Source organism: Passer montanus, unplaced genomic scaffold (assembly GCF_014805655.1).
Source record: "Passer montanus isolate IOZ18808 unplaced genomic scaffold, ASM1480565v1 scaffold16, whole genome shotgun sequence".
Lineage (NCBI taxonomy): Eukaryota > Metazoa > Chordata > Aves > Passeriformes > Passeridae > Passer > Passer montanus.
This window is the reverse complement of record NW_024363160.1, coordinates 8,050,534-8,074,759: the sequence shown is the minus strand read 5'-3', so window position 1 is coordinate 8,074,759 and position 24,226 is coordinate 8,050,534. Positions and strand designations below refer to the sequence as shown.

At 37.7% G+C, this 24,226-nt stretch overlaps 1 protein-coding gene across 3 annotated transcripts in view; it reads left to right on the top strand.

Annotated features, from left to right (window-relative positions):
- Positions 1 to 24,226, top strand: part of NKAIN3 (sodium/potassium transporting ATPase interacting 3) — a 337,666-nt gene that overhangs the window by 135,443 nt on the left and 177,997 nt on the right. For all 3 annotated transcript variants that reach the window (XM_039702919.1, XM_039702918.1, XM_039702920.1), the window contains exon 2: positions 24,028 to 24,165. In XM_039702919.1, coding sequence (XP_039558853.1) covers positions 24,028 to 24,165 — 138 coding nt within the window. The remainder of the gene's footprint in view (positions 1 to 24,027; positions 24,166 to 24,226) is intronic.

Sequence of the window (24,226 nt, the reverse complement as noted above, 5' to 3'; positions counted from 1 at the left end):
TGACTTTCTGCTCTATGCCAATCCCAAAGTGCCACCATCACCAAGAAAATGGAGCCTAGAAAGAAGAAGGGAGAAGAACAGGACAATGCCCAAATCCCTCCATCTCGTCCCCCTAGACCCCCATAGTAAAATTCTTCAAAATTTCACCTTTCACCCTGTGAAACAGCATAACTACTATTATGCTACTTAAACTTTTGTGACTTGTAATTCTTCATATAAAGTAGGTAATTTGCTCCATGGGTTAAGATCAAATTCCCAGGTGTCTCTGGCTTCCTGCCAGCGTCTCTTAGCCCCTGCCAGGATTTTGAGCCATCCAGTGCATCCAGAGGGTTGTCCTGGCTTCCGACAAGATGCCATTTGCACGGCTTGCCAAAACAGATCTTGAGGGGTTTTATGTTGTTTTGCTTTCCTTTTAAAGGTTTTCAGCATAACAACTGTGATATTGATACTGTTTTATTCTAAAGAGTATCTTCTCCATTCTAGAGGAAATTGAGACCATTCCACACCTGCTCCCAAGCACATCCTGACATTTTGAAAATGAATATATACAGGATGCACACCATGCTCAAGTTGAATAGCTGTTCCAGTATATAGTTAAATTAAAATGTATTGATTGCACATCAGCATTAACATAGAGTTAGGGTTCTCTGAAATTAGAGCCCAGAAAATACCAATCCTTTACCCTGTCAACTCCATCTTCATTGGTGCCATTGTAGAAAACAGATGAATATGCTCATATTAATTTCTTCAATCAGTGCCAGATCTGTAATTCTGCAAGCTGACAAATAGGAGTTAAGTTGTAATAGATGGTGGTCTGCTGAGCAGGATGCCATAAATTCTCATTATAAGTGTTTATAACTTGAAAATTTATTGATAAAAGTGTTCTTTTCTGGTAATTACAGACATGCCAAAGTTAGTATGCACAGTTGTGGAGGGGGCAAAAGGATTTTTAGCAACCCACAACATTTTGGAAGTGTCAACTGCTACAAGATGTTGTTCAGTAACCAGAGGGATCTTGGACAGTAACTATTTTCCCTTCATCATCATACCATGTACTTATCTCAATATATGAGAAATAATTCCAAGAGCAGTAGTGTTGTCTTATTCCCATGAAGCAGGGAGTGGACTTGGGTACATTTTCCTTGATATTGCTATCTCAACATGACTTTGTTCTGAGGACTAATCACATCTGGGCAGTTCTTCCAAGGTGACAGAACTTTATTTTCACCATAAGCCATTAGGAAAGAGAGGTGTCATCTGTTTTTCTTTAACCCCAATTACCCAATTTGAAATCCAGGGGTGCAACTAATTGCAAGTGGTGCCTGCTGGCATAAAGTTTCTTGTTGCTGATGGAGTTTATATCTTTAAACAAACACAAGTGTTCCATTAACTTAAGTGCATTCTGTTTTAACCTTTAAATAAATGAGCTTATTCTGTTTCCTGATAGAAAATGAACTGAGACTGGATGCAGACCTTTCAATAGGTTTGGTCTTTAGATTTGATGTTTTATCTTGGTTGCATCACTAGGTTTGATTTCTCTTATGTCATTGTGACAGGACAAATTTATTTACATATGGTGTTTTTACAGATAGTAAACCAGTATCAAGGTCCAATAATTTTTTCATAATTCATATCAAGTGAAGAATAATTCTCTTGAATGCAGGCCTTTGACTGTAATGTATTTCCTTAAACTCATTTATTGTCCTCTTTCTAAACGATGATTCAGATACTTGCTTAGTAAATATTGCCTGACATTTTACAGCATTTCCATAGCAGCTAAAAAGCAAAGCAGTAAAATATAAAAATATAGGCTCTAAAACATATAGTTTTATATCTCATAGTGTTAAATATGATTTTTTAACCGCAGCTATTTATTATTCACCCTCTCTGCCCTTTTCTGCACACACGTATTCATAGAAGCAGAGATTTTTTAGTAGTTTGGTTCCCTTGGGCTGTGTCATGAGGTCCACAATAAAATATAGGACCAGAATTATTGCTAGCATAAAGCTGTTTGTGGCAACCAAAAGCCAGGTTCATCATCGATTAGTGATTGGTCTCCTCCTGTAGCCATTTCACCAATATGGAAATAAAGCAAATTGCCTGAAAAGGAAATAGGCAGCAATAGCTTTATATAAGAGGGGGTTTTTTTCCAGTACATCTCCTTAGTTTGCTTAGCTTAAGAAATGCAGCAGAATCACAATGGGGAAAGACCAAAGCACAGTTATATTTGTAATGTTCCAGTAGATTGCCTGTGCAGTTGTTTTATATAATTATAGGGCAGAATAGATTTTAACAATTCTAAAACTATTTGTTGTTTCTGTAAATAGTTCTAGAGATCTAAATTTATGACATGCTATGATAACCAAGACCCTATACCTAGAAATGACTGAAAGTTTTCAGTTTCACTTCCTTTTTTTAATAAATGTACAATTTATAAAACCTAAATTGGTACACAGAGTTCACATTATACAAATTATTGGGCTTTTGTCTAAACCACAGAATGTACATCTAAGCCCTTGGGAAAAAATTTGTCTTCCTTTTCCCTTAAAACTCAAGAAATTAATGTCAGTTTCAAGAAATAACCCACTTAATGTTAACACAAAAAATATTAAATTTATTGTAACCAATATTTAACCAGTGTTTAAACATACATAGAAAGGAAAATGAAAGTATATCAGGAAAAGTGCATATTCCAGTATGTCGCAGAAAAATATGTATCTGTGTCAGAAGACTGCTGAAATCATCAAAAGAGGGCAATGAAGAAAACTGTGGCAATGGAAATAGAGCACAGAAATAAGTATTAATGTGTTTGAAGCAAAAAGGATCTTAACAGTGATGCAGATCTCTTGAGCAATGATAGAATGATCGAATTGCTTAAAAATGTATAAATTACAGAAGTGATCTCTTAGGATTCTCCATTTTTGGGAAAAAATGAAAGAAGTAAATGATAGAGGTGTTTGAAAAGATAATGATGTTAAAACCTTTTTTGATCCTGTGATAATTTAAGAGAATGTCTAGTACTAAATATTAAAATGATAGACATTTTGAAAAGAGCATTTGTCTTTCATTCAGAGGTTTTGAAAGAGTTAGGTAGATGAGGAATTCTCTCAGGATCTGATCTTCATTTTCACAATTTTTTTTGAACATAAGTAAAGTTCTGGAAGAGGGGTAATGTTGGATAATAGTTTAGAAGGAGTAATAAAAATTATTTATATTATTTATGTAATTTATATTCAGTGCTTAGCAATGTTCTTAATTGGGCACCTTATGAAATTTCAATCAAGAAATAAAAGTGTTATGGAAATTATATGGCATTCCTCAAATGCACTAATAATACATTATCTCTGCTTCTCCAAATGTAACCACTTCCTCAGAGATTTCTGTTTAAGGATATTTTGTTTAAAGGCTAAGTTCCTGGTGGTTGTGTAAGTGCTTTGGGTCCTTTGATGCTGAAGATTTCAACAATGACCACCATAATAACAATATTTATAGCATTATGTAATATAATAATCGATAAGATTTACAGGAATGAAAAAGGAGGAAAGTAGCAATAACAAAGATAAATATTAAAATTCTAATGTTGTCTTCAAAAAGTCTTGAACCTCCAAAGTATTTAGAATTCATTAACTGTTATATCATGAGTGCTTGGGGTTTTTTGAGTCTTTTTAAAAAACTAGCATGATTTGATAACCTGATACCTTCACATGTCTACTGAAAAAAAAGAACTTTATTGCAAGTGGCTTTTAAAATGGGTTTATCATGTCTTGAGAGAAGAACCCTAACTTAGTGTGTCTGACATGCTTTTGTCCAAGAAGGACTTAATCTTGTGGTATGAGGCTAATTACAGTACTTTTGCTCAGACAAAGAAAGCATCTTGAAGGAAAAGTTTGTGGCACTTTTGAGTAACTGCCTTATGTCAAGTTACCATTGTATCTGAAGAATCAGACTTTCCAAGTTTAGTAAATATTTTCTCATATCAAAGTGAATATTTAAGTTCTTAAGAAAGAACTTCAATGTTAAATTCTTGGAAAAGAACTTCAACATTAAGCTCTTTGAAAAAAATTACTTCTAGTATATTAATGCTGCACCCTAATTTAATCACTGAAAGGTCATCTTTTACTTTAGAATACATATAGTACATAAACTTTGTTGCTTTCAAAATACTAATTTATTTCAAATACAGGAGTTTAATTCTTAATCAGGCAGTGTTAGATTTTACCAAATATGAGCCAATTTAACAATGTTTCTGAAAGCAAGTTAATGTGAAATGTAAAAACACAAGAAAAAAACATATTGAATGAGTAAACTCAGAAAATAGCTAAAGAGTTGTATTTGATGCAAGAATTCAGTCTTTACAATAACGATGTTGTTCTGGGCCAAAAAGTCATGTTGGCAGAGCTGACCGCAGCTGTATGAAATTACTTGGAGGTGCAGGTAGCTATGGTGAGAAAGGTCTCCCTGAATAGCTGGTCCCCACCTCCTGCTCACACCTTTTCCACATTCTGGCGTTGTGGCTATGTGCAGATTCTGTGGGGCACCGACTGACACCAGTGAGTTTGTCCTAGTGCTCGATGGAGAGAAGCCCCAAGGCTTCCAATTCCTCTGGAATAAGGGCCTCACAGCAGATGAACGGATACCTGAATAGCTGGTCCCCACCTCCTGCTCACACCTTTTCCACATTCTGGCGTTGTGGCTATGTGCAGAGTTTGGATTCTGTGGGGCACCGACTGACACCAGTGAGTTTGTCCTAGTGCTCGATGGAGAGAAGCCTGAAGGCTTCCAATTCCTCTGGAATAAGGGCCTCACAGCAGATGAACGGGTTCAGTGTTGGTGTGGGGACCATGTTGATTATTCTGGGTGGTTCTGCAGGCATGAGAGCTCCTGTGAGGACCAAAGGGTTTCCTCTAGAAAGCAGATTCAAGTGGCCCCTGGGCTGGTTTGGGAAAAGATTTCCTTGGTGAAAAGTGGAAAAACCCTGTTTATTTAACAGGCAAAGCTTTCACCAGCACAAAAAAAATGAACAATATTAAACAATAAAACCTCTTGCTGCTCTGAAGAGATGACAAACTCAGAAAGTCCCCTTGGTGGGCTGTAGCTCGCCTCACTCAGTCTCTTATCAGTCCCTCCAGCACTTGAAATGTCACAGCCCAGGTCCTGGTGGACCACAGGTTTGAACTCCCAGTGCTCTTCTGGGTGTTCAGTCCAGAGCAGGTTTGAGCAGTTCCAAGAAAAAGAAAAACCACAGTCTAAGGAACTTCTCTGCCTCAGCTAGCTAAAAACTAATTAAAAGCAAAGGAGAGCTCTGTCCCGCTGTCTGCTGCAGACAGCACAGTCCAGCAGAAGAATGTGGAGGAGAAAGTGCAGTTTTTGAAAACAAACTGCATGTTTCTTCTCTTCCCCCACCTCAACCTTTGCTCTCAGAACCAGTCTTAAAGGTGCAAAACTTATTTCTGGGCTGAACAGATGAATGCAGATACAAGCATCATAAAGTCACCTCAGGACACAAGTGCATCCTCTACTGAACCTTGTAGTTTTTCTGAGGGAAGAGCATTTGGGTTAAATAGAATTATGCTATGATAATTTTCATACTTACAACATTTGCAAGAATTAATTTATTCAGAAAAGGTAAATATTCTTTATCTAGATAAATTGTATGTGTGATTGGGACAGATTTTCAGAATTAATTCTATATATAATTGCTTGTTTATCCAGAGATAGGGATGCTGAATTAATTACACACATATAAATGTATGTACACATGCATACACATATATGTATATGTTAACAAATACATGCAATTTGTATAGATATATGCTATATGAACTAACTCCCTGCACATTTGGTTATGAACATACATGACTTGGCTTCATGTCTGATGTTAGCTTTCTTAAATTATACACAGCTTTATGGGGAGAAGGGAAGGAGCTTTTTGTAAGTGTCTCCTTTGTTTTAACTACAAGGCTGTTCCTTAATAATTAAAAAAGGGTTTAGATACTTCAGGACATATTGAAAAGAATGCTTAGAAATAGAAATCAAAGAACTCTGTTCTGCATCCAGCTCTTTCAAAGACTTGATTTAATGACTTCAGTAAAACATTTTGGGATAAATTATATGGTTTTATTTCACTGGCTTCTTACAAATTTAGGATGGGGAGTGCAAAATGGTAACTTCTAATGCCATGGAGAAAAGAAAATTAACACTGAGCGTGGATGAAAGTGTAATGCAACCACATAATATAGTTACATAAACTTAGTAAACAGTAAAAAAAAAAATTACAGTCATGATTTAGCATTCCCAGTAGACAGACTCAGCATTTTTTGCAGATTTATGATTGAAATCTTGGCCTTATGGTGTAATCCTGTTTTTGTGTAATGAGGATAAATCCTCACGAAAAATAAACTGGAAGATCATTATTCCCCAAAAAATGTTTGCAATAAGGCAGGAACATAGTGTGTGAAGAGAAAAAGAGGATAGAAAGGTAATGGTTCCTTGTGTGTTCCTAAAGCCATGAAGCATCTCCAGGCTTTCAATATCAAGTGACAGCTTTAATTTACAGTTGAGCTTGGAGACATTTTTATAGCCCTGCATTCAATTCTTTTATGTGGGCAGTACAAAGTGCTTATCAGAACAAGCACCTTTTTTTAACCACAAGGCACTTTATATACTGTGTATCAGAAGTAGGCTCCTGAATTTAGGATTAGAGAAAATATACCATAAATTGGATCATTAGAGAGTCAAAATGGAGATAAGATTACCGGTGTACCTAAGAACATACGTGCCTTGTACATTATCCCTGTCCTATCATTCTTATTTTTAATTTGCTTTTAAGATATGGTTTTGCTTTGACTCTGGAGAAAAATAGAAAGATGGGTATCTTACCTGGTTAAACAGGTGTTCATTGCAGAATAGGCAATACAGCTAACAGTTATCTTACTGTGCATTGTGTGTATTATGTTAAGAATTAAAAAAGTCTAATAAAAGGCTGTGCAAGTGCAAATTGAATTGAAACACAGCACACAGCTGTACTCTCAAAGAGAGAAGGGAATAACAGGCTACTCTGATTTCTGTGGTGTTCCTGTGATGCAAAACAACAGTTCTTTTAGGCGGTTTTCTTCTTTTCCAAGACATAAACTTGAAATAACAAGTGCAAACTGTGTTGCAGCATCTTAGAGTTGTGTTCTTACCATACTCTCAAAGAGAGAAGGGAATAGCAGGCGACTCTGTGATTTCTGTGGTGTTCCTGTGATGCAAAACCACAACAGTTCTTTTAGGCTGTTTTCTTCTTTTCCAAGACATAAACTTGAAATAACAAGTGCAAACTGTGTTGCAGCATCTTAGAGTTGTGTTTTTACAGCATTAAAGATGTTAATAAGTATTTATTGTCTACCAGTGGTAGGGGAAATAGGGAGGTTGAGTATGAGAGTATGTAGAAGTCCACACAGCACACAGCTGTACTCTCAAAGAGAGAAGGGAATAAGACTCTGTGATTTCTGTGGTGGTGTTCCTGTGATGCAAAACAACAGTTCTTTTAGGCGGTTTTCTTCTTTTCCAAGACATAAACTTGAAATAACAAGTGCAAACTGTGTTGCAGCATCTTAGAGTTGTGTTCTTACAGCATTAAAGATGTTAATAAGTATTGTCTACCAGTGGTAGAGGAAATAGGGAGGTTGAGTATGAGAGTACGTAGAAGTCCTTGAAAATCAAAAGCCTCCTGGGGCCACTTGAGTGCAAGATATTTTTAAGAATGGATCTAGAAATCAACTACCATGAGCAAGTAATCCATGAGAAAGTTGAATTACATTTGAGAAAGTGAATTTGGATTTTGTCCTTGTCCTTTTTTGTGAAGAAGAATTTACCTATTTACAGTAAAAATATTTTACAGCATTAAAGATGTTAATAAGTATTTATTGTCTACCAGTGGTAGGGGAAATAGGGAGGTTGAGTATGAGAGTATGTAGAAGTCCTTGAAAATCAAAAGCCTCCTGGGGCCACTTGAGTGCAAGATATTTTTAAGAATGGATCTAGAAATCAACTACCATGAGCAAGTAATCCATGAGAAAGTTGAATTACATTTGAGAAAGTGAATTTGGATTTTGTCCTTGTCCTTTATTGTGAAGAGGAATTTACCTACTTACTGTATAAATATTTTGCATGCTTCCACATCCTCATCTGAATGCAAACGGTTTTTCAATTAGAGCAGCAGTTTCCTCACTTTTGTAGAAGAATATGTCATAATGAAGGAAATCTGATGAGTCTACAGTGGAGAATGAAAGTAGTGATGATAGCCTCTCACTGTATTTTGTAAGTAGTATAAAACAGAGATAAAGGTTGATATTTTACTCATCTCATTGCGTTGCAATGGCCTTGGAAATAGTAAGAGATTGTGATAAACTACTCCCAGGAATTCAGGAACATTCAAGAACATAAGTGTGGTCACACTGAATCAGAGCAAATACTTGGGTAATCCACTTTCTTGTCTGTAACAGTGCTCAGGTTTTTAGGGAAAGCATGCAAGAAACATGCTTCGGGGGGGACTTTGACAGTCAGATACTGTCAGTGTTAATATATTGCCCATTTACAATCAAAAAGAGTTATTGTTTGATTAATTTTACCAAAGAATTGCAGTAGAGAAAAATTTTATCCCTTAGCATACTATGCAGCTGACTCTTGAGCATGAAACATCATCTTGTTCCCCACATTTCTCTTGTCGGGGATAAAGGATGGGCAGATGGCTGAGTGCAAAGAGCACAAAAAACGATATAAACTGCATCATTCCTGGTTCCTGTGGTTCACTTTTGTTCTTCAGTGAAAGTAGAGGCATGTCATTAAAATTCATCATTGCTGTTTGTCTCCAAAGTAACCCTAGAGCAGAACAGCTACTCTTAATGAGGTCAGGAATAAAAAAATCTGTAAGGTTTAAATTTAGTGGTCAAAGTGGCCATGTTGTGGTATGTTTCTGAACAAATAATCTGTCACCTTGTTGAGCATTAAGTATCAAAATATAACTTATACAATATATTTGCTGTCCATTTTGTTTGACAAACATAAATTCACTAACAACTTAAGGTGTGTATGGTTTACCCCAAACTCTAGGAATCCATTAGAAAGACTTAGTACACCAGATGATGGGATATACCCCAGGTCATACAAAAATGCAGCAGTCATTATGATTAAGAGTTTCTTGGAGACGGACAAGAGACACTTTGGTTCTAAAGAACTGGAAGGGAGACCTGTGGATTTGGTGGGCGGCATGTCTCTAGGGAGGTGTGTGAATGTGCAAAGGCAGCATTATGGCAGGACAAAATGAGAGGTGTGACAGCTCAAGCAGAAGCAGGAATAAACATGCTTGCTGCCTCTCCAATTCTGAAGTTACAAAAGAAAGGAGAGATATGGGGGACTTGCTTCCCATGGAGAAATATGGTGGGTTTTCTTTGTATCAGCTTCCTCCATATAACTCCCATCTGCTGAACCACTGGGTTAAAGAGGTTTCTTTTCTGACAGTGGATTTTCCCAAACTCCTACAAGATAATAATGCATGTTTAAAATTTCTTGCCATGGCATCAGATAAGGCAGGCTCACCTTGTCTTTATGCCTATTCCAGCAATGATAAAAAAAGAGATTAAAGCACACTTTCCCTGGGGTCTGAAAACTTCCTGTCATAGACTGATTGCTTAGCCTTGCTGAAAACAGGTGTCTCTCTCCAGGGAGGTATAGCTGGAATGAACAAGTCTACAGTGATTGAAATCTACTGGGTGTATAGGTCTGTGACACCCTAATGTGGTTACTGGTATTCACAAAGACACCTAGCATTTTCTCTCCACGGTCTTCCCTTTCTGAACTTGCACAGTAAAATTAAATGAGGCAGAAGGTCTGCAGCAGGATTTTTTTCCTGAGTTTAAAGGCTTCCCTTCAGATTTTGTACTAATCCATCTACTTAGGGTAGATAAAATGTGAGTAAGGGAGGAAGGCAAGTAACATTTTTATCCACTTGGTCTTTTAAAGATTCTTTTCGCTAACTTTAAGAATGACTTTTACAGCAGTAAGACCTTCAGACAAATATTGTACTAAAGATAAAACATACCAATTTGATAGTCATAGTTTTGGTCATAATAATTTCTCACTTTTGATAGTATATGTGCTCAAATAAGATTTTGGAGTATTCAGAATAATTTCTTTTTGTTGTTGTTGTTGTTTTCCTGAATCTTGAAATTAAGTCAGACTACTGAAATTTCAAGACCTTAACTCCACTTCTCTGGGGAAACGGTGGACAAAAATCTGCTATCATATAAATAGTACAACTTCTTGAAAGTCTTGAAGTAGATAGAATTTAGTGAAGTCAAATTTGGTAAAGATATGTTTTTCAGCCTTGTACATATTGGGCAAAATATATGTCCTCAGGCATGCTTAATGGCCTGCTCACAGAGGAGACAAATGGTATTCCAGTGTTCCAACTGCTTTTGAGGTCAGTAATATGAACTTCAATATTTCCATAGTAAGTATCTCTAGATGATATCTTCCAAAAGTCTCACGGTGGTAGGATTAGTGGTGAGAATATATTCTGGCATGCAAAGTACATGCATGTAATTTGTGTCTTTTGCAGAAAAGCAGGCAAAATATATGTCCTCGGGCATGCTTAATGGCCTGCTCACAGAGGAGACAAATGGTATTCCAGTGTTCCAACTGCTTTTGAGGTCAGTAATATGAACTTCAATATTTCCATAGTAAGTATCTCTAGATGATATCTTCCAAAAGTCTCACGGTGGTAGGATTAGTTGAGGTAGGAGGTAGGAAATGTTGGAGATTTCTGGCCACAACTGCTTTTCCCAAGTGTAAAAATTTTTTAGCCATGGAGCCAGCAAGACTATCTTCCTTCTACAGATGCTTGAAATATGTTTAATTTTTGACCCATATTTTATATTTATTTACTTATCAATTGATTGGTTGGTCTAACAATTTTCTTTACTGCAGGCATCTCTAATCAGACTCTGACATTCATTTTGCTGAAGTTAACCTTATGATTCAATACAAGAAATTTCATAGTGCTGTGAAGTTCCAGACACATTATAAAGATCTTCCTTTATCTCATAGAGCTGAGGGTGAATTTTGAGAGTTGTACCATTTAGCACACTTACATTCAATCATTGATGTCATCTTGTAGCTCATGTGTTCCTAAAGGACCCTATTGGCTTCATTGGGGTTACTGATGGGTAACCAAGGGTTCCAGGTTCTGAGTTTTGCCAGGGCTTTGCTCTAAACTTGTTTTAGCGTCTTACTTGGTACTTTTTTCCTCCTTATGAAAATTAACTTGCTCAAGTTTATAAATTTGATGCTGCATTAGTTGTATCAGATCTGCCACAGCAATGAAACCAGCATGTTTTGAAGACAGAAACATGCCTGGAGTTTCTTGTATTTTCTAAAAGTTCCCCCTTCTCCACAGAGACTGTCATAGCACATCTGATTAATTCACTAGAAATCACTTGAAAGGCTCTGGAAGGAAACACATGAGCACTGGCATGTCTCCCTGAGAGGAGTCCCTATCCTGGGAGATATTCAATAGCCATCTAGACATGGTCCTGGGGAAACGACCCTGGGTGGCCTGGGTTGAGCAAGGGGCTTGGATCAGGTAACCTCCAGAGGTCCCCTCTGACCTTTACCTTCTTGAACCATTTTTGCTCTACTAGCGCTCAAGTAGGACCTATGCATTAACTTAAACATTGGTCTCCTGTAAAACTGTCCAATCTCTTGATGTTTCCTGGGCAAGTTCACACAGTTCTGGATGATAGCCAGGAGGTATTTGCATGACATCAACCTATATAATCCAAGTAGTCTGGAGGGAATGTGATTGTGCTACAACTCAGAAAAGCACAGCACACAGAGGTGTGATACTTTGCAACTAATTAAGGCTGTTTTGTTCTTACCTCAGCTGTGTAGGAACATTACGACCATATCATTAACACAAACTGACAAATATTTGAGGAGTTTTTCAGATCTTGGGGATCAGTATTCTGAAAACCAAAGGAGAAATCTTCTACCATGGGAATCTATTATACTCTATGACTTAAGATCAGTCTCTGTCTTCATTTTTGCCTGTGTAGTCTTGCTGAGCATCTCTAGGTAATTAGGAATAATTACCTCCAGCATTTGAAGAGCATTGGTGTCTTTGTGACACTCTGGTAGCCCCCCTGCTTTTTTTCAGCTTGTTTGTTCTGCTCCAAGCCTTTTGAGAGACAATTGACGAGTATGGCTATGTCTTGGCTGTGCCTAGGAATGGACAAAAGAGCTGCTGGAGAAGGTTTGACTGATGGGATAAATAGGGAGACCACCGCTGAGATAAGTGAAGAGCTCCACTGAACATCACTAGATATCATCCTTTTGTGTTGCATACTGAAATACCAGCAGTGGGGCTAGTGGATAGTGGCAGGAATTGGGAATGTAAAGGGAGATAATTGCCGCATCTGTGGTTTGCAAGGACAAGGCTAGATAAACTTTTTTTGAAGCACTGCAGTCCAACTGTTATGGAGAAAAAGCAAAACTTGGAGGATTAAATAGAATTCAGTAACTGAGAGTTGAATTTTGTTCTGTTAAAATCAGAGAAGAAGTTTAGATAAAACAATTTGAACACTTACTTTATGAAAGACATCTAAATGTATAACATATGCAGAACTTTTATACTTCTATATGTATACCTTTGAGTTTTAAAATGACCCTGAAAGGTATCATCCCTACTTCTAAATGCATGTTTTAAATTCAGATCATAATTCATCCTTCTGCCTTATAAATAATGAATTACCTGTTTGTAACAAGTCAAAGTCAAGATCTTCTTATTTGATTCCAAATGAAAATATGTATTTCCATTGGAAAAGGAACACGTGGGAGTTTGTCTGCACATCTAGTGTTGGCTGCACATGTTCAGGGAAGATGAATTCAAAGCAAAACAGGTGCTGTTTGAATGATGACATTTTGGAATAGCATCCTAAAAGGGTTAGGGGAATTGAGACAATTTATGTAGAAATTAAACTCCTTAAAAGGAGTTGAGAGTGGAGTCAGTTTTGGTATCCAAGAGTCTAGCTTAAACGATCCAAAAGACATATTTTATTTCCCTGTAGCTCTATAACAATAGTTTTCCAGAACAAGTGTTTCTGTTGACAACTTTCTAGTAAACCGTACATGTAGTTATATATGTACTTTGAGAACTTTATTCTCCATTCTGTGTGAGGAAGCTACAAAATCACAGAAAATAATGTGAATTAGGAGTTTTATTTCTACAAGAGAATGGCCAGATCTTAGAATACCTGTAAAAGAGTGAGATTTAAAGTAAGATATGTCTATGTTGTCACCGACTTCTAACTACAGTATTCTTCTTTCATGTTTGAGAATAATCTCAGACTTCCCATTCTTTTTAATCAAAACATACTTACATGTCTAAGTGAGACAAAAATGCCCCTATAACCCTCTACTGGAAGTTATTAATACAATAAACTTTATTGATTAATTACTTAAGATAGCATGAGGTTAAAGTATTTGTCATGTTAAGTCCTATTCCAGCCCTTCTTCCTGGCCAAATAATTCAGGAGGTGGAGGGATGTTTTTGCTATGCTGTAAAAAAAGAAGGATATTTCTGCATTTTACATGACGACATGAAATGATCCAATATTGGAGGGTCTTCTTGTTAGTGCAATGGCAACATCAATGGCAACATAAGTGCAGTCTCATCACATGCCATGACAGAGTCAAAGGATCCATGAGTGTTGCTACTATGCTTGAAATTGGCATTTGAGAGCAAGTGAATGACCTGCAGTGCAGGGACCTATTTAGACATGCTGTGAGACTTCTGAGCTGGTGCTAAACTTCTTTTTTTCCCCTTGTTCTTCTGTCAAGTATAAGCAGTCTCTTGTTCTTATATTTTTGCATGGCTGGCATTTGAGAGATGCATTGGAGAGACATTTTCTGGGAAAAAAAATTGGAAAGATTATCCAGGCAGACATCTGAACTCCTGCCTGCTGTGGAAATGGTCTCTCTGCTGCGGCTCAAATTAGGGGTAACAGCCAGTGCGTGATTTTTATTACTTGGCTTATTATTTTATTTTGCCTGAAGAGAGTAAGTGATTGACGATACACTGCCTTTTTGGAACCACAAACTAAACATAAGATGCACCGTCCTGTGGGAAACCTTATGTTTCTCAAGGTCTGGCATGAATCAATTTGTGCCATTTGATATTTCATGCCAAAAGCTCATATCAAAGAATTTTAGTTTGTCAAATTTGAACTTCTAACTCTCCAACTTGTCCAGGTCCATGTGAGCTCTGAACATGTGTCTTCATTAGTCATAGAAAGAGAGTTTCATCTGGTTTAATTTCTGTCTTCTTTTGGAGCCTGCATTAAAACACAGGTGTGGACAGCTTTAAAGAGTCATAAAAGACTTGATAAATCAAGAGTAGAGGGTTGCTCTTTGGCAAGAAGGAGCATGGCATTCATCTGCTAGATGATCTAAATACTGTTTTTACTTGTTTACCTTACAAGAATTTCAATTCTTTTTTCACCTTGCAGGGTCAGTGCCCATCTTAGCATCTCTTCCCTCACAGTCAGACTCTTCGTGCTGAGGATGGGTTAGGTACAGATCCTGCAGCATAGGTTCCCAGCTTTTTCTCTCATTTTCTCACTTTTCTTTCTTTAAACTGGATGCCATAGGCATCAGGATCTAGGAGGGATCTAGGGCTGTCAGCTTCATTGTTATCCAGTTGCCTCCTTATCTGTTGCCTCCTTACCTTGCCTGCTATGCCTTGAGAATTCAAATAAGTAGTAAAAGTGTTCACTTCTCACTTTTGTTAGTTTGTCGGTAAGTACTTCACCATGTCTTAAACCTGTGCATTGAGGAAGCCTGTAAAGGTATAGTGGTTTATGGGATGTATTCAAATGTGGAAATTACAATTGCAATTACAATTACAAGAATTTGGTATTAGAAGATGGAAAAGGATATAATGGTGTGACAAAATAAAACTTTCTCTTGCACTAAATTTACCACATATGCCACATGATATAGTTATAAAGAAGTCAATTGTAATTTGCTTTTCCGTTCTCTCTAGTGTCTTTTGACATGGATTTTTTCATTCACTGTAAAAAAGAAATCTTTAAAGATTTTTAACCTATAACCAAGTCTTACAATGTCTTTTGCTGTATGTGGGCTAGCATTTAAATGAAACAACCAAGGGAGTCTTAAATGCCATTATAAGCATGTTCATTCCAGATGTTTTGCAGGATTTAATAGGTCAAGCAGCCAAGGGGCTTGACTTTAGTGTTTTGGGATCAGTTACAGCTTCATTGGAGGGTTGAAATTCAATCTTAAATCACTGTGCTGTAACGAGTTGGCGCTATGGGGTTTTATTACAATAGCTGGCTTCTTCCCTATCATGGCTACTCACAGACTGGAACTGCATTTTTATGGGGTCTGTTTGGTACAGATGTAGCCATCAGCCTCAGGTATATCACCCTGGCAGCCGTAGTGTGCTGGGAACTGGAACTATTTAATGCCACCTTTTATATCACTGCAGTCAGGTGACCCTGCAGAATAAACATTAACATCTTCTTCTCATGCTGATGAGATTCTTAAATAATTTGCTATTGCCTTTCTGAGTCAGATCCTGCAGCCTTGATGCAGTCATGGCTTCTTTTGACTTTGTGGCAGAGACTTTGACTTTGTCAGAGACAAAACTAGAGGGCTGGGCTCAATTTGGTGAAATGCCTAACAATCATATCAAATCCATCACTCAAAGTCTTCCTGCACATCACCAGTGTAGTTGCAAGACTTTTGTAGTACACACAATTAGAAAAACAGTTTTGTATTCAGAATTACGTCAGTTTTGTGTCTGTTTGATAATGCTAAATAGTGATATTAAATATATGTATATATTTGATAAATGTGGAAAAAATAATCTTTTCAGCACACTCTAATTTAAAATTTATAGATTTTAAAGATCTGGCATTTACCAGCTTTCCTTTTTATACTATGATCCAAACTACCTGATGAGATCAACTTCTTTGCCATTCATTTAGTGGGGTCTTTTGGTTCTGAGTTGTTAGAGCAGTCTATTGGCTTTCAAAAAATCATTGAAAATATACTGCTCACTCCTTAACTATCTTTTTTCTTAAACATTTATCAAAGAACAATTGATAAAGTTGAGGAGCAAAATTTTTTCTCCTCAGAAAAATTTTTTTGTTTTGTTAAAACATCATATCTTCAGCAATATTATGTGCTGTCACTACCACCACCCTCCACTGAACTTGTTCACCAAAGCAGTTACTAGAATGGTGGGAAAACCTTTACTAAATTCTGAGTATTTTCTATATGAGTTAAACAGCTGAATAGGAATAACATTTGCTGCTGAAAAGCAGCTCAGGCTGTCTTAAAAAGACAATATATTTCTTATTGAACCTGTCTTTCTTTTCTTTGTTTTTATGCTTTGGCCTTCACTAATCTTGGCTATTGCTCTTTTATCGAGCTCCTTCTGCACATATATTTCTTTCGCTTCATATTTTATTTAAAATTACTCAAGTGACAGCCAATTACCTATCTATCTGACCAAGACTGCAAAGACACTTTTGATCATCAGGTTTTTTCTTCTCTGACAATTACCTGTCAGAAAACTAAGTTTCCCTTTTGCTCCATTAAACTAAACTCACTATAAATATTTGTGATTTACTCAGAATCTTTCCTGACATTCAATAACCTCCATGACATATAGTCTTATAAATGTATTTAGTGAGCTGTTATAAGGGATTACCATCTAAAAATCACCCAAAAGCTAGTATTTCACCTGGACAAGTGAATGCAGATCATTAAAAAAATCTAATGAGAGTTTCTTCTGTGGTCAGATGATTCCTTTAACTGTCACCAACTCTATGAAGTAGTGATCTAAGTCAAAGTTAAACATTTAATTGTGACACTGACTACATTCATTTTTGGTAATGAAGCCTCCAGTGAAAAATGGTAAGTTACAGATAAAGAGGCTGTAATATTTAGCCGAGGAACAGTAACTTGCTAAATAGCATTTTTCAGCTAAGAGTGATCATCTGACACCTCCCTTCCTCTTCAGGTTTAAATGCTCTCCCCTTCCTTAAAAAACTGGCATTTCTCTGGTGTTAAATCTTATCTTCCTTTTTACTGAAGTCAAGCCTATCAGTAAAATTCTGAAACCACAACAGGAGTGTAAAATTTATATAAAAAGTTGTTTATGCATTACCTTGGTCTTTGATGCAACTTATTTATTTACTTATTCATTTTAACCTTCTTCTTTCATCACCTGTTAATTTCCTGTTAGAAATCCTAGGGTTTAACATGTGGTAAGTCAGTCTTTTACTCTCCAATTCTGAGGTTTTACCCAGAGTAGCTTGGCAGCTTTGTGATGTCTTTTCCCCTTAAATTAGAAAGTGCGTATTTTCCAAATGTGAACGTTGAGCGTTCGCCCCAAGGTTTTACAAAAATATTTTCTCAGTGGAACATCTGTCAAGGAAAAAGAAATACACACCTAAGAGCCCTGGAATGTGAAGACAGACTTTAAGTCAAATGTGCCTAGTGCTAAGAGTGACCTTGATCCAAGGTCTTGTCTATTCCAGCCGAATGCGAAGGCTGTGGTGTAGGAGGCTCCCATCCCCCCTCTCCTGCCTCGCCACTGCCCTCTCCCTTGTGTTGGTGTGTAGCTCTGTGGGAGTGCCCACCCATCTGGGCACAAAATAACAAAAGGAGAAGGGAAGGAAAGAAGGAAGATGGGACAGGACGGGATGGGATGGGACAGGATGGGATGGGACGAGAGGATAGGTTATGATGAAAAGGTTATTGCACTACTGAGCTTAGCAAAGGTATCCTGGGGTCTCAGAACAGAGGCCTCTTAAAGCTGAAAGTGGAGTTTCTTTGGCGGAGGCTGGGGGACCACTTCAGTTTTTAACAGCTGCATCTTCCAAACTGGGCTATACTGAAATTCAGTTGGAACAGTGGAACAGTTCCACACTGGAACCAGTGATAATGGTAATGGTAAAATGATAATGGCAAAAAGATCAACAATCCTCAGAGATTTATCATGTCCAGGAAACTCTTCCTGCAGCCACAGGTTCGATTTATGATCATAAGATGAAGATAAGAATTTTGAAGAAAACATCTTTATCCTTAGCAGCAGCAGTTAGTATGGATGATGCGCTGTGCCCTGCAACTTCTCCTATCATAAGTATTAGCAATATCAGCCAACTCTGAGTTTTACATGCATAATTCAAATGTTACAGATAATTCCTGACCTGATTTAGAAAATGAATACCATGCACTGTAATTTTTTGATTCACCATTTTTTATGCTATTTTAATTTTTGAAAGCTGAGTCCATTTGTAACAGTAACAGTGTCCATTTGTGAAGTCATAATTTTTCTCCTTTTTTTTCCTCTAGCTTGTAAAATTGTTTTAATTTTGGAAAGGATTTCAAAGCTATATAGTTTTACAGCTCTCCAGCTATTAAATATTTCTTTGATTTTTGTTAGATTTCTCAAATACAAGTGTGTTAGATATACTACTGATATTTTTGTGTTTCTTATAATTTCCAGGGATTGTTCTACATGACAGAGTGAAGCAACTTCCTAGTATCAAATGCAGAGTAGATTACACTTCCCAGTTTTTAAATTTAGTCATTTATACAGTAACAAATTTGCAGCTATATCATTAACCTTTTGTTTTTACATTTCATAATTTTATAGTCTTCTGTTTATATCATGTCACTTTTGGGTCTTTTCTTGTATGAAATGATCTGTTACATATGAAAACTCTTCATCTTGATATAGTGACTTCTGTTACGGATTTGGTTCTATTTATTCATCTCAAACTAACATGTCATTTATAGAACTTTTCCATTAAACTATAAAACTGACTGTTTTCCTTGATGGTTCTGACAGAAGAGAAAATTGAGTTTTAACACGTATTTGAAAAGTTGACTTTATAACTCTGCTGTGGTGTCTCATCACTCAGCTTCTGATATATATTTTGAAGTATGATAGGAACTGAGAATTTAGAGGAGGAGTTTAATTCACGGGGCACCCTGTTGAAGCCTTCTCTCAAAATTTTTTTCTGATTTCTCTATTGATGAGGAAGATCTTTGTGATTTCTTTCTACAGATTCTATGCAGCACTATCTTTTATTTTTCTAGTCCTTTGCCTTAAACTACTTGTGAAATATTAATGCTACTGTTGCACTATTTTTTCTGTTCGGGAGGTTCCAATTGTGCTGCGCATCTGGTTGACCTCTCTAGCTAAAGAAGCTCAGAATTCAAACAGATTAGTTCACCTGAAGTTTTTGCTGCTCTTAATAAAAAAGAGCTTGAGCATGGCTGGAAGAGAAAGTTCACCCTGGGTGACTTTATTGCAACCCCATCTAGCAGCTTAGTGCCTTCTCTGCAGGAAGTGGGAAATGGGAAATGTTTGGAAGACTTAGTGAAACAAAGGGGTAAAAGCCCAAGACTTCATTAAGTGAAGTGCTACAGTCCCACTAGAGCCTTTTACTGCTGCTAGTCCTGGTCTCCCGAGTCTTGCACTTTGCATTACAAGATTGTCAGTGATGATGATGACTAAATAACAAAGGGCTCCCTTGGCAGCAGTAATAAGAAATATCATGCATCCTTTTCCAAGTGTTATTATGATAACAAAATATTATTTCCCATCACCTCTGATAGATCTTTATAAGTTCTCATGAAAATATTTCACTCAACTGGACATAGGTTTCATTACAAACATACACCTAATATCTAAGTTGCTGAAACAAATTCTTCTCTTTTATTTGCAAGAAATGTTTGGAGTTTCATTCTAATTCTATGTTACTCATTTAAAAAAAGTATCAAACAACAATTTATTATGAATAGTCCCAAGCTTTGTTGCCACAGTTGTCACAAGTAGTGGAACTGCAGCCTTTCTCAACTTGGTAGGGAACTGGTATGACAGTAAACCCCCAGAGGACCTCAGTCACATTGAGAATACCCCAGCTGCAGCCTCGAGCTCCTCTGCCCTACTAAACTGATTGTCTGTCTTCTAGCAATGAAAAAAGTTGAGCTAGATAATTTTGGCAACCTCTCCCTTCCCTTTAGGTTACAGTTTTTTAGGCTGTTTTCAGAAGAATCTGAAAATGGTGATGAAATTAGAAATTCATGTGGGAAAATTTCTTGTTGAGAGAAAGAAAATTCTTGTTGAGAAAAACAGCTTCTCTGTAATCAAAAGATTTCTGGTGTAACATTTTGAAGTACTCACATGCACCTAACTCCCAAGTGAAACCATCTTTCACAGAATCTAGGCTAGTTTGGTAGCCACTGATGGACACAGAGATTTTGGATTTGGGCAAACATCAACAGTATGGACTTCATATCTGTGCAAAACCAGCCTGTAAATGTTCACAAGAGCCTGTTTCTTCCCTTTTATTCTGATGATTTCTGTCAAGTCAATTATCTGAATCACAGCCTGTGTTAGGGATTGCTTTTTCATTTGCACAGAACTAAAAACCTTGTGGCCTTCCCTGCTTCTTGTGGGGTTTAGTAGACATAAGAACAGCAGCACTCAGATGTCTCCTCTATTCAGTCCATATTGCTCATGGTATAAAGAAAACAGAATTTAATATGTTTCCTCTGCCATGATAATGAATTATTAGCTTTTTAACTTCTGCCTGTGTTACCTGCAAGGTGTTATAATTTAGAAGAGAGTAGCAATTTGAGGAGGAAAGACATGCCTCCTACCTCTTTCTTTTCTTTAGATTCTCCTCTTCCTCCGCACCACCCCTGCTAATGTATTCTGTGGGCTTTGGGGATGAGACAAATTACTCTGTGTTGGTGACAGGAGCAATATAAATGAGACTTAGCTGTGCAGGAAGGTCTCTCTGCATAGCCTGATGGTGAAAGCACTTCTTAGTGGGGAAGGAATGGTACTGTATGCTTGGCATCCTGCTTCCAGGGCTCCTTCAGTGGTTTCATGCTGTCACTGTATATAAAATAAAGAGTGAGCCCTGCAGGCAAGAAACACGAGCAGCTCTCCCAGTTTTGTAGAAGTGCCACAGGTAACAGATTGTACCCTCCTGTTTCTGCTTGTGCTCTCTTTTTGATTCTTGAAATACAAATTTTTATTTTTTTGCTTGTGACACGGCTTCAAAGCGAAGCTCTTTCCCTCAGTATCCTAATGGCTAGGAAGTGGGAGGAGAAGAATGAATAACTCAGTAGGCAGCAGGAGAGGAAATTGAACTTTATTTCTCTGTTTGTGGTGGGTGCCTTAACCACAGGAATCCATGGAAAGCCTAATAATAATTTTTTTTATGTGTAACTCTGTCTATGGTGAATATACCCTGTGCACCCCTATCTTTGGGAATATATTTGTGGCCACTGAAGTATTTTGTGGGAGCCCAGACCTGCCTGATGGATGTACTCAGAACTTGCTTGGGAAAGATGCACATGAAAGCAAACTTTTTATCTGATCCAGTTCAGCATGAGCTGAACACCAAGCCTTTTAGCATGCGTCTGGTGGCAAAGTGCAGTGGTTGTATTCATTTATGTTCCAGTATTACATTTTTCAGGCATTTAAGGTGATGATCTGAAAATTTATCCCAAGGGTCAGTTTAAGGAGGGACAGATATCAAACAGCTTCATTCATATCTGTGCTGCAGGCTTTTGTCTTTCAGATAGCTCTAGATGTTTCAAAGCTACATAAAATGCATAATGGCATCCATGACCCAACAGTGTGAATTTCCTCAATACCCACTCTGGGCAAGCTCTCTGCTCCTGACACCAGCACATTCTCATGCCTGGGGAAGTAGCCAGGCAGTGACATTGTGGATGTTAGTGAACCATTAGAATTTTCTGTCACATTAAACCAGGGTTATTGTGACCAGTGGTCTTCCCAAAGAGAGGAAACCCATGGCCAAGGGCCATTTTGAGTAGGTAAGGGTATAGTTTGCACACAGCTGCTCTGTTTCAGAGCCAAGGACACTTTAATGGAGACAATGCTAAGCCAGCTGCCTTCAGTGCTGGGAGTGTGATGGGACACACTCAATTTTTTGGTGCAGGTGAAGATCAAAGCTGCAGGAGGGTTTCAGTGAATGTCAGGGCAGAGGTGGCACTAAGAAAATCCTTGTCTCATTTGACAGCTCCACCTTCACCTTCTGCTTGCTTGCTAATGTCAGGGCTTCAGGAAGAAGACACATTGTCTCTGAAAACTGGTGGTCTGTGATTTTTTTAGCTGTTTTGCTGACCCAGAAGATTTCCACTTGTAATGGGAATGAAAAAGTCTCTGGCTCTGGTCATGGATGTCATAAATGCCTTCCTATGTGATAAAGGACTCTCAGTATGTTGTTGCTATACATAAACTGTATAGCCATAAACTGTAAGTTCTGCCTGTGCCAAAGAGCTTTCAAAATTCTTTATTTACCATCCTGCACATGGGATTTGGGGCACCCCTGTATTGTACTGTGTGATTTTTCATTTATATGTGCTGGGTCAGATGTTTAGCTGATAAAAGTCAGCTATATAAAACTTCACTGATTGCAAAGGAGCTGCACCAAGTTGATGATTCAACTTTTATTAATTTCATTGTTTAGATTTATCATATTTATTAAACTCAACATGGAGAATGTGGTTTTCATGTCTGCTGTAATGGTGGGGTTTTGTACAGAAAAAATGGATTCTGCTCTCAGTGACACCTCGTCTCATCTTGCAGGTGAAGATTGAATCTGGCCATAATGTGTAAAATGAAATGGTTTATGTGTAATACCCACATACGATGATACTTTGGTTGGTATTCATAGAGCCATGCTTGATCCATCTGTCTCAGTTATAAATATTGTAAGTGCATATTTCAGTAAATTTTAGGGTTTGTAACAATGTAGTAAAATCAAGTAGATGTTAATAAATTCTAGCAAGCACAGAAATTCAGTTGTTTGTCAGTAGGTTTCTATTTAGCTGTTCAATATTATCTTGCTACGGCTGCAAAAAATATTCAGCTAAGTTTAAACTCCAACAAATATGCTGCTAAGAAAGTTGATTTTCTATGTTTACAACAGTGGATTGGTTTGTCAAAAATGAGTAGCAAATGTGTTTGCAGAAGAATTTTATATCTGGCTTTTTGTGTTTCTTTTTTGTCTAATGTTCAGAAATGCAGAATTATCACATGCTGATGCAAAGATGAAGGCTGATGCCTCTTAGTTTCCTCCTTTTCCACACCCAACTAAATCCACACCCAAAATGCCATGAGGACAGTGGGAGCAGAGCTATTAGGCTGCCACCATTCCTTTCTGATTTGTCCAAAAGTAACATAGCAGCTTTTGAAGAGCACAGATGGCTCATTTGGCTGCTGGTTAGTTGTCCAAAAGTAATGTAGCAGCTTTTGAAGAGCACAGATGGCTCATTTGGCTGCTGGTTTTGGAGCAGTTTGCTCTGAGGTCTTCCAGCATTTTCTACTGCCTTTCACCCCCTGAGCCTATGTCTGTGTCTCAGGAGCTCCCAGCAGTGTCCCTTAATTCCTGCATTAAGGAACACCTGGGATCACAGTGGCCATGTCTGGGACTTGTACATTTTCTACTGCCTTTCACCCCTGAGCCTATGTCTGTGGCTCAGGAGCTCCCAGCAGTCTTCCTTAATTTCTGCATTAAGGAACACCTGGGATCACAGTGGCCATGTCTGGGACTTGTCTGGGCTTGCTCTGCTCTTTTGAGCTTCTAGGAACAGACTGAGGAACTTGCAGTCGAGTCTAGTTGAGAGTAAATCTTAGTAAACAAAGAAATGGGGAAGGGAGGGACCGTGATGGTGTTTCAGAAGCAATAGCAAGGTTTGCATGGCTTTGCTCTCGCTGGTGAAGCCTGGGGAGTCTAGTTGAGAGTAAGTCTTAGTAAACAAAGACATGGGGAAGGGAGGGACCGTGATGGTTTGCATGGCTTTGCTCTCGCTGGTGAAGCCTGGTGCAAATAAGAAAATATCAAGTGTTCTCTCCAACCCATAATTAAAAAGTGGATGTTCTGTTTGTGTGTTTTCTTACAGCTGGCAGCATTAGAGAGACAAATCTTTGACTTCCTGGGTTTCCAGTGGGCTCCTATCCTTGGCAATTTCCTACAAATAATAGTTGTCATTTTGGGTTTGTTTGGAACCATCCAGTTTAGGCCTCGATATATAGTCGTGGTAAGTCTCATTTATTATATTTCTTTTTGTTTCTTACCATAAAACCTGTCATATTACAAAG